The sequence below is a fragment of the Amblyomma mixtum genome, chromosome 5, assembly GCF_055824585.1.
Source record: "Amblyomma mixtum isolate Tamu chromosome 5, ASM5582458v1, whole genome shotgun sequence".
Lineage (NCBI taxonomy): Eukaryota > Metazoa > Arthropoda > Arachnida > Ixodida > Ixodidae > Amblyomma > Amblyomma mixtum.
In genome coordinates, this window is record NC_143016.1 from 41,272,371 (window position 1) to 41,283,934 (window position 11,564).

General features: G+C 43.5%; 1 protein-coding gene across 1 annotated transcript; it reads left to right on the forward strand.

Annotated features, from left to right (window-relative positions):
* The first annotated feature begins 22 nt into the window (after positions 1-22).
* On the forward strand, positions 23-7,066 carry LOC149341881 (ubiquitin-associated domain-containing protein 2-like). The gene is made up of 10 exons (XM_089544152.1): positions 23-163; positions 331-461; positions 593-712; positions 811-914; positions 1,169-1,289; positions 1,751-1,798; positions 2,434-2,697; positions 4,201-4,297; positions 5,271-5,314; positions 6,864-7,066. The coding sequence occupies exons 1-10, from the start codon at positions 124-126 to the stop codon at positions 6,972-6,974; spliced, it is 1,080 nt and encodes a 359-aa protein (XP_089400278.1). The 5' UTR covers positions 23-123; the 3' UTR covers positions 6,975-7,066.
* The last annotated feature ends 4,498 nt before the right edge of the window (positions 7,067-11,564 follow it).

Here is an 11,564-nt window from a genome sequence, read left to right on the forward strand (position 1 = left end):
GCTCAAACATCCATGTTCTTGTTTGGGTCTCAGCTTCCGTCACAAGCCGCTAGGATAGGTTCACGTTATAGGATGGTTGGCGGTCTGATTTGCGCGATTTATTTTGCTAATTGAATTTAAGCAATGGCTGCGATGCTTTCTCAGTACAGTACATCGGGATTCTGTAAGTGGCTTCTGCGTATTTTTCTTACAAGATACTACTATGCCCGCCTCAGTGTCATGGTCTCGACTCGTTTCCACTCAGTGTTCCACTGCTCGTCAGACCATGTAGAGCAGGTGCGACAGCTTTATTGCCGGGTGTTTGATATTCTGTGTGTCCACCGGTTCCAGATAAGGCTCCTGTGTCCAAGGGGCTTCTAGGCTCAGTATTTCTTACATCATGTGCGCTCAACACGCCAATACTTGCCCAGGTTAGACACTACATCGTGTACGACATCTCGGACATCGTTGACAAGGGGGAGGTAAGCAAGAATCCTTCTTGCTTCGAGCGGAGAAATTTTTGCACTGTAGGAGAGCAGCATTCGTTCATAAGCAGTGCATATAGTGCTATGCGGTGCCCACTAACGATTCTCTCTTTCATTGTCTTGACCAGTTTTGGAGGCTAGTCACGTCGAAAGTGTGCTTTCTTGACACCAAAGACTTGGTGTGTGGGTCGCTCCTTATCTACTATTTCCGGATATTCGAACGACGCTATGGCTCAAGAAAATTCGCTGTAAGTACAGCGGTTATTTCTGAGCATAGTTGTGTTCGTGGTATGAAACTTGCGAAACTTTCGTTTGGTTTGTGAAACCATTGTGCTCTCATTTCCAGTCCTTCCTATTAGCTGCATCGGCAGTGGCCACACTCTTGGAATTTGCATCTATATACACGCTTCGCCATTTCGAGGTCCCACTGTCTGCATTTCCGAGTGGACCGTGAGTTATTACTTTGCTATGTGCAGACATCATTGACACATAGTGCATGTCGCACCTCGTTCCATCTTTAAATGTGCAGAGTCTGACTTGTTTTGCATGTGCTTTGGGGATTAGTGAACACCTTTCAAACTAAAAATGTTCACTAAGAAACAATTGAAATGCTTGCTTAAAGAAATGTTCACATGAACATACACTTGTTCTCACTATACACTTGTTCTCACAAGTGGTAAATTCTGCTATTTTGTTTCTTACAGCTATGCATTGGTGTTCTCCTTCTTCGTGAGCTACCTGCTGGACGTCCCACGGGTAGCCCAGTCATACGTACTAGGCATCCCTGTTACAGGAAAAACACTGACCTACCTACTGGGGCTACAGGTCTGCAGTTTACGTGCTCTCAAATACATGTTGCTCACTTAAGTCCATGGACGTAACATGCTCTGAGGTACATCTTGCAAGAGCACCTTTCAGTTCACCTGCACTGTATGCCATAACTTGTCTTGCAGATCTTAGTGTCATGGTGTTTCTTCTCGCAAAATGTGCGCACAAAGCTATAGCATAGTTTTAGCAAATATGCCCTTTGAACATTGGGACGCTCCATAGATAATGCAGGTAGTCTGCTTTCTAGGTACAGAGCACCTTTTTCTTCTCCAGATAAGATAGGTATTAAGGGCACTCCTTATCATCTGTTACAACACAAAGGCATTGAAATCAAAACATTTTTTTTTTTTTTACTTTTCCATGTAACTGCAAGATGCATGCATCGTGCTTTTTGAGATCAAATTACTGCAGGCTCTCTCACGTTTGATATGTGTGCTCCGTTGCTTCCACTCTGTTAGGTACTAAGCACCTCCAAGGAGACAGCAGTGTGTGGACTGTGTTCTTTGGTGAGTGGCTACTAGGCTATTGTGTTCATCATGTGATGTCTACAAAATTCGCGGCTGACTTGCCAAATTGTCAGTTTTTCTCGTGCACACAACTGCATACCTCTGGGCAGGTTGCTGCGTGTTGCGGTTTCTTAGTTTGGTTTTGCTGTATGGTTGTAGCACTTACTATTTTTTGCTAGAGTGTATGTTCGGCATTTGGCACTTAGGCATCAGGTTATGGGCACATGATGTGCCTTAATAGGAGATAGGCTGCTTTCAGATCATATTGGCATAGGTTGTCAAGAGCACTTGTAATTCTTTGAGTTATGACCTATTCAGAAAAGGCGCAAAATCTGTTTTTAGATCAGATTTTTGGATATGGCCTAAAGCATGTAAATAGCTATGTTTCCATGCTTGAACTTATTGTAGTATGAAAGGAATTTTTTTTGCACTCATTTTTCTATGCATCCTTTTCTTGCTTGTTGTGGTTCACTTCAAATGAGAATTGTTTATTAAGAGCTCATTTGGTCAGGAATATAATAGCATGCGGTTGTACAGCCATTGATTTTATCGGACATGCCTTCGCATCTGTGCCTCTCAAGCGAGCTGTTGCGAGTCTTTTGACAGTACTAAATGCTAGCGCGGGTGTCCCCCAGGTGGCAGGAGTCTTGTGCCGCTGGAATGTGCTCTGGGTTGGTTCGTTGCTACAAGTGCCCAGCTGGGTGGCCAGCGTGTGTGGAGCCACCCTGGGCCGGCTGCTGTGCTCTTCGCCGCCGCGGGAGGAGCCCTTCATGGGTGCCACCCTGGACATCCAGCGGCAGCAGCAGGCGGAGCTGCTCGAGCGGCAGCTTCTCCTGCAGCACGCCAGGGGTCATGCCTCTCGGACGCCACCCCATCTGGCCGCCGCTGCCATGGGCATGGTGGGCCCTGTGCTTTCATTCATTACACCATTTGAGTTGCAGCAGCACCGTATCTACAGTGACCATACTCCCAAAGGCCACGTTACATGAGCTGCTGAAGTGAATGTGCTCCCCATGAGGGACAGTCGACAGTGTGCCACATATCTGCCTGGTCAACTCACACTTACCTTTAAGTATTGGTGCAGCTGCCTTATTCCAAATTGGGTATTGGGGCACCTGGGCAGGAGCCAAAATGTGCTTGCCAGGTGATTGAAGGAAGTTGTTGCGTTCTTTGCATAAAAGTTGCCTAGTCTCCAGGTACGGAGGAAACAGGACAGGGTTAATTGAGGAGATATAGGGGTGGCCTTTGTCCTGCGGTCAGGCTTATGATGAGGATGATGCCTTCACAATTGTCACTGTTCTCTCTCCATTTTGTTCTATTGCTGAGTTGCTGGGCAGGTTGTTGACATATCAGGCAGACTTTAAAGCATTTGTCTCGAATAAGCTTTGTTGCTCAGCACATACATTTGGAGTTGAGCCTTTTTTGGTCACAAGGGCTGAAAGCAGGGGGGTCACTTTTACGCAGCAATATATGGTAAGAGCAGCACTGATAAGATACTGAGCAGCAGATATGTCCATTAGGAACATGTGCACAACTACTTTATCTAAGCAACACCATCAGTGTTCCTGATTTGTCACAAAGCCAGGCAGTGCTGCCACTATGATGGAATTTTCACCACAAAGAGAGGCTAACCTGTAGGTTTTGCAACCCTTCTATTTCAGTTTATCATAGCAGCAATTTCATATGCGTAATAATCACCACTATCTTGTCTCTTAAAAAAAAAAAAACAGACACCAACCAGCTAACTTAAAAAACAAAGAAACATGATGTTTTGGCACCCAGCATTGGGCTAGTGTATTGCCCTAGGCGTTTGGGATTCTGTCGCATTCTCGACTACGTTATTGTGTTTGTAATATGGAAGAAAAAAAAAAGGCACAAGATAAATTTTATTCATTTCATTATTAAAGTAGTTTGTTTTCTTAGTATTGTAAAGTAGAATCTCGATGATACGATCCTGGTCGATACGAATTCGTAGAATGCCCTTGCCAGAGTGCATTGTGGGCAGTGAGCAGAAATTCGGATGTTGCAGACAACATCCCCCATCCTATGCCTACTACAATAAATGTGCGAACCAGTCATGCGGCACTTGCGTAAATTCTGCATACAAATTTAGTTCGTTTTGGATGACATGAGTTGCGGATGATACAGATATTTTTCGTGGCCTCTTGAGGTTCGTATCATCGAGATTCTACTTTATATTGTCGACCCATCTAGCAGATTGCCCTAATTGAGCCAGCACTGGTAGTGCTACCAAATTGCTCAGCATGTGGTAGATATCTTTGTTCTTTTTGTGTGCTAACATTGTTGTCCTTCAAATTCCTGTATGAATTAACTTCTGCCTTTGCGTATAAAAGGCAGGTGGTAGCGTTTTACAAGTTTTGTTGCTTTCCTCTGGCTTTCAGAATCGACAGCACATGGCACAAGGCTATGCTGAGCGGCTCATTCCCAGCTTGGATGATCCGGATGCATGGAATAATGTGATGAATACTGAAGTTTATGGTAACAGCTCACTCCTTTGATTATGCTAACAGCTAGCATTTTGTCTTTGCGATCCACCCATTTTATGTTTTAGATATTTTATCACTCTAGTGTTTACTGAGACTTCTTGTTCTTGTTAACTACTGTATTGTTGGTAATTATGGCCTAAGAGGCTGCAATTCATTTAAGACTAAATTAATTACCTGCGATACCAAGCTTCGATTAATGATACAGTCTTACTTGTTTTGAAGACATTGTCTTTTGATATACAGCATATACTTTGGCATGTAAAAATTCGAGAATTATTCTTGGGAATTTGCCACATGATGTTGGTTTTTGAAGGACCATGAAACACCACTTGGTAAATAAAGAGAAACATCTCGGAGACTATGAGTACCCTAGAAGAAACCTTATCTTGTCTGATAAGAGCATTTGCTGAGCATGCTAGAAAAGCACAGGAATTAAATACTTGACGTTTAGCTTTCGCAGTTTCCTGCAGCTGGAATTCTCTTCTCCATTCTTTCTGGGTCTGTGCCCATGAGAACATCACCTTACGCACAACGACCTCAGCCAGTTACTGTTGCCTTTGGCTACTCATACCACCTTGTGTTTGGTGCATTGTGGCCCCAGCTGCCGCTATGCCATTAGCAGTCAATATTACTACTACTGCCCAGCTCCCTCCACTATTTTGTTCAGCGGTATGGGTTAGTAGAAGCATTAGCCCCTCCCCACATTGGTTCCACTGTCATGTCATGATTGTGATAGTAGAGGAGCTGTAGGAAAAAGAGACCTTGCGTTTGTGTACCATTTGTGAGCTCTACATGCTGCACAGGGCTGTGTAACTTGGCTCACGTGGCCAAAGGAGCAAATTCTATCTGTTGAATCTGCTATTTAATCATACTGAGTAGGTGGTTCAGAGGCCCCTTAACTTAGTGCTCATGGCAGCTACAAATTTGTAAAGAGTACTCTTTGTTGCTGCTTTGTTTCAATGCAGAAAGCCGAAACAATGTTCCAAATGGCCATTCTACAGAGGAGCAGGTATGTTAATTTTGCCACCTATTTTGGCATCTTTGCATCTGTCTACTTCCTTTATGGTGTGGCCTGGTCTTCAGTGTGCTAATACAGTAGAACCTCGTTAATTCGAAGTTCGTCGCACCGCGAAAAATCATCGAATTAACCGGGTTTTCGAATTATCAAAAATCGACGAAAAATGAGAAATAAACGTACGAAACAAGGCTGCATCAACACTGCACCTTTATTTTGCCTGAAAAACGGTCACTTGAAGTAGGCATCGATGCACGACTGCTTGGCGCGGTAGTTAGAGGTGCGTACATACTCCGTTGTTCTCGGGGCGCGGGCGAGAGCCGGTTGTGGTTCATTACCATTTTTTTGTCTATTTTGACCTCGTTTGTTTAGTTGCACTCGCAGATCTCCACTATACACGATGACAATCTTGGTTTATCATTTTGATGGATCGTATCGTTGCGACGTCTTACTTTGTATTGCTTTAGAAAAAATTTAAAAAATTTGGGGGCTATGCAAAAAAAAAATAGAAGACTGTCATCACACGTACCATGCGTTCAAAAATGTAGTGAATGTTGAACCGGTCTTCTACCACATTTTGTCCAGCCTGCAGGCTTTCCACAAGGTGTAGGAGAGGAAAAAGCTTGTCGAAAAAAAAATTTGTCAGATATGATGTTGAAATTTTGTGCTCTTAAGCTTGCGAGCATTACTAACGTGCAGAAGAACTTTCATCAGATTTCATCAAAAAATAAAGAAGTTGGTGGTGGAAAAACAAGGCAGTTGTGGGCTGACTTCTGAACAATAGATGCATCTCAGATTTAGCGTAGAGCTGGAAACCTACTGAGTGAGAGAGACTGAAAGAACAGGTCATGGCAAACATATGCTTTATATTGTGCTATTGTCTACATAGTAGCTCTGAGACATATCAACCGATGTGCGTCATGTCTCAAAGTTTACTGAGCTCACCATCTCTCGCCAATGTCGCGTAGCTCTAATGGGCGAGGAGTGGCTACAGCCTCGTCAGTGCCTCTGCTCAAGTCACTTTGTATAAGTGTCACAGCTGCATGAGCCCACAACAGAGGTCTCGCGTCACATCTGTAGCTGCACCCTTACTGCATTTCGAAGTGCAGTGCTTTGTCACACTGAAGTTCTTGTTGTCACTCGTGCAATCACGTCAGCTGAAACATTCCTTTTATAAGACATGACTCAACAAATCTGACAAGGTGAGCATTGTATGGCCAGTGTTTAGAATTTTCATTTTTTGTTTGATTTCTCAAAAATTGAACACTGTGTCTGTAGGCATCACCTTTTGTTCTGCATAACGTACTGAGGATAACATGGTGGTTACAAAATTCTTCATACTAGCGTTTGGTTTCTGCCATGCCATGCTGAATAGCATCAAGTTCACATGGTTTTGTGATGAGTGTTTTTATTGTTTAGTTCCACAGTCTTCACTGGCTGCCGAGCTGGAAACATGTTTAGCGCAGTCAAGCAGAATTCCAGCAGTACTGACTGTTTTCTAGCGTGTGTCCTGAGAAGTCACAAGGTGTGTTTGCTGCTGCAGATTCAGACGCTCGTGGACATGGGTTTTGAGCGGCAGAACGTGCTGAGGGCCCTGAGGAACTCCAACAATGATGTGCATTTGGCCACGACATTGCTGCTGAATGAGAGCTGAGACAGGCATGCACCTGGAGCTGTACTATAGACCATGAACAATGCGATGAAAGAGGCACTGTGTGCAATAAATTGTTTTGTGGATTGCGTTTACTGTGTCGTATCACTCGTGCACCCAGTTGGCTGTGTAGTATGACAGAATGCCAGTGGAACATTGTAAACAGGAGCTGAACAACATTGTGTACAAAAACTGAGGAGTATGCAAAGAACCATTTTCATCATGATCTTTATCATGCTGTCTCTGCCACAGAGGATAAAGCTAGTACATTCTTTCTAATATTCTTTAGTGCATGCTGAATGGCACAGGTAGAACAGATTAGAATGATTCAGTGAGATTAAAAGACACCAGACTAAACTTCAGCCCAACCTGGAAGCAAGAAATAGCATACCCAGAGTGTTACTGCATACAGGATTGCTGCATTTTAAATTGCCATTTTAGGGTTAATTTTTTACTTTCTCTAAAAAGGTAGTAATATTCTTTAGTGCATGCTGAATGGCACAGGTAGAACAGATTAGAATGATTCAGTCATTAAAAGACACCAGAGTAAACTTCATCCCAACCTGGAAGCAAGGAATAACATACCCAGAGTGTTAGTGCATACAGGATTGCTGCATTTTTAAATTGCCATTTTAGGGTTAATTTTTTACTTTCTCTCGTACACAAATGAAGCAACATGGCAGATGAAGGCTACAGTGCCACTTATACATATGTGCTCATGCAATGCCAGACAACATTGAATCATAAGATTGGTCTCCGCATTTCATTTGGTCTGTTCCAGCACTTGCACCATTTTATAGCCAGTATAGCCATCTGGTGCCCGAAAAGCAGGCAGCATGCAGTTTCATCAATAATGTTGATGCGTTTTAAGCTTTTTCTGTTCAAACCAGGAGCTTTGATGGAGGTCCCTTGTGAGTGCAGACATTAATGTCTACATTTTAAAAATCGGTAAATTTGTATCAAAGCCGTAGGTCTCTCCATAACATTCGGTTTTGTGTGAATATATTTAAAATGCTTTGTAGTTACTCCGTCCTCGCGCATACGCAAGCTGGGCTAGTTGGTGTTTGGATAGGATGTTCAGATACACTGCAAACAGGAGTGAAAAGGGAGTAAGGTATTTTCTAGCACACCTCCTTTTATAAAAGGCAGTGCACTAGAGAACAGCTGACTCCCATTTAGGCATATTCGTCTTTAGAGTGTAGGAGATGGGGAGGAAGACAACACTAGCGTTTGTGTTTTCTCTCTCTTCGTCCCTGTTATTTAGTGCAACTATGTCCTCTCTAAGATGTGTAATAATAACAACCTGCGCAGACTATGCAACAAAGAGCTGTTCCAGTGAGCTACAATTAGGCTTGGCCTGCGCTAGCCGCAACCGTGGTGCATATAAGAGGGACCAAATGTAGACTGAACACGGAGCAATGGCCTTGCTGCGTGCTATCTTACTTGACTTTTCGGCTGGACTTAGCATTAGGTCCGCTTATATGCAGCCTTGTCTGTTGTTAGGTGGCAATGGTGGGAACCCATATTTATTTATTTTTACCTTTGAATCTTCTTATCTGCACTTGCTTTATTGCGCTTGCATTTTGTGGTTAGCCTGGTCGACTGCACAATACACAACTTTTGGAAATGACCTAGAAAGGGGACATTTTTTTGGCTGTAATTTCTGTGCCGCCTGTTGTATTTTACCGCACCTGTGTTTATGAACGCAGCACTACAATCGTTTTGTCTGATGTGCATCGTCCTTCAAGAATTTTCAGCTGTGTTTGAATTGACTGAAAGAGAGAGCTGCTCACCTTCTCTAGTACTATCCGCACTTGCCTTCCTGCGGACCCCTCCCACCTAACCTTCCTTAGAGGCGCGTAAAACGGACTCGTCCGCTCTGGCGCCTGACGTGCACCTGGCATTCCTCTGAGGCAACATGCCTCCAACGTTGATTCCTACGCCCTCCGTGGACTTGTTTGCGCCCTGGGCAGATTGCTCTTGGGGGGGGGGGGGGGGGGGGGGGGGGGGGGGGGAGAGATTGGCCACACAGGTGATATTGCGCACGATTTCCTCAAAAGCAAGAGAGAAAAAAAATGAGCGCGGACTTGGGGCATGAGGCTTTCTTCTTATTCTGGTGAAGGAACTGTCACAGGTTTTTCGCTCCGGCGACAACGCACTAAACGTTGGCCGTGATTACGTTGTGCGCATACCCATAGCATCATCTTAGAGAAAACGGAGGGAGAAGTAATGTGAGGACCATGGAACAACAAAGCAAATTAAGACACCACAAAACGCTGTCTTGCAGCTTCACCGTGGTCACGTGGGACAAGAGTATATCTATTTATTTTATTTATCACATTACCCACAGCGCCTGTCTGGCATTACAGGGGGGGGGGGGAGTTACAACATAATCATAGTGGCAGGAAAAAAAAAACACGTAAAAGAATACATTGCAGCATAATTTGATACAAACAAACACAAGCATAAAATTACAGCAATGCAGCAAACGATTCATTAGATATTGTAGCGAGAGCTACATTGGCCACGAACTTGCGATTTCGCTGTGGCGGTGCTCCAAGGATGCACAGAGACCGACCTTGAGCCGTTGCCTAGCAACCGCCTCAGCTGGCGGACGCCGCGCCATCAGGCATGACGTCACACCGTGCGCCTCGCCGCGGAGCCGCCGCCGCCGTTTGGTATGACGTCACACCGCTTGCCTCGTCGTTGTGCTCGCTTCGCCAGCTATGTCGCATGCCTGATAACATGTCGGAGGATTGAAAAGGAGAGCTCGCGTGCGCCGCAACCACAGCTGAGGCGGCAGTATGGACGGCGACAAGTCTGCTTAGCTTTCGCTACGCATATCCTGGAATAGCCGAGCTAAGCCACTGCCAGTTTTTGTTGAAACGACTTTCTGAGGCAACTTGTTCCATTCATTTATTGTTTTTGGAAAAAAATTTTATTTTTAGTGAACAAGTTCTGCATTTAATTCCTTTTACTTTGAAAGTGTGGCCCCTTCTTGCAGATATATAGTCTGGCGGAAATAAATAATGGTCACAGTCAATACCTGTTTTAGAATGGCATATATTATAATAGAATTTAAGCCTAGGTACATATCTGCGTCTCTGCAGTGAAATCCAACCTAAAGACTTCTGCGCTGCTGAAACACTGAAATTTCTGCTGTGTGTATTTAAAACAATACAGACATCTAGGTTTTCGACCTTTTCTAATTTATGAATGTCATTTTTAGTTTTAGGTTCCCATATTGTACACGCATACTCCAGTATAGGCCTTATGTTAGTTGTATATAGCAGTTCTTAAGTTTGTAAAGGAAAATACTTGGCATTCCTGCGTAAGAAACTCAAAATTCGACCTGCTTTTGCAGTAACTAATGTGCCTGGGCCAACACAGATCACTAGTTAAATACACACTGAGATATTTGTATTCGCTGACGGACAACAAATTCACAGAGTTGGTGGTGTAAAAAAAATTACAAGGTGACCTTTTCTTAGCAAAACACGTATATACACTTTTCCGGAGATTAATACTCATGCCCCATTTACCACACGATTTAGAAATTCTGTCAAGGTCACATTACAAAGCATTACGGTAAGCAGGATTAGAAACAGTTCGGTACAAAACACAGTCATCTGCGAACAGCCTCAATGTAGACGATGTACCAGCGAAAATGTCATTTATAAAAATTACAAATAAATGTGGTCCCAGAATTGACCCTTGGTGGGACTCCTAAGGTTACAGCAGCTTCGTCCAATATTTCACCACTAACCATCACCCTTAGTTTTCTTAAATGAACGTACGCTTTGACCCATGCTATTACTTTGCTGTTAATATTATGCAATGATAATTCTTCTAGTAATAAAGTATGTGGTACAAGGTCAAACGCTTTCGTAAAATCGAGAAACACGCTGTCAACAGAAACTCCTTTGTCTAAAGAACTAGCTATGTCATGGATGAGTTCAGTTAACTGTGTGACACTTGAAAACCCACTACGAAACTCATGTTGGTTGTTGTTTATGAGGGAAAACATATTAAGATGGTTTACAATGTTCGTAAGAAATACATGCTCCAAAACCTTGCAAACTGCACTTGTGAGGGACACTGGGTGATAGTTGGAAACCAGATTACGTGGCCCCTATTTATGAATCGGCACGACATACGCCATTTTCCAGTCATTGGGCAAATCACTGTCTTCAAGTGGTTTTGAAAAAGGAAGATAAAGATATTTCGTCGGAGAACTTGCACAAGATGAAAGCAATGCATTTGATAACCCATCAGGTCCAGTGGCTTTTGATGCTTTCAATCCTTTTAGCAGCATCATAATTCCACGCTGATCAAAAAGAACGTCATCCATTGGTTCAGTGGAGAATGCACCAAGCCGTGCAGTCTCATTGGAACCAGCATGTGTAGATAGCATGTAATATCAACAATTGTGGTGAGGCAGGCAAAAAGCTAGGTGTCTATAATAAGCCGAGGTATTTTCTTTTTCTGCTGCCATTATTCTGGACTCAAACTACGAAATGATCGCAACGCTCTTAACTATGACTACGTCACGGTTAGGTACAGTAATCGATATCGAATCGGTAATCAAATCAT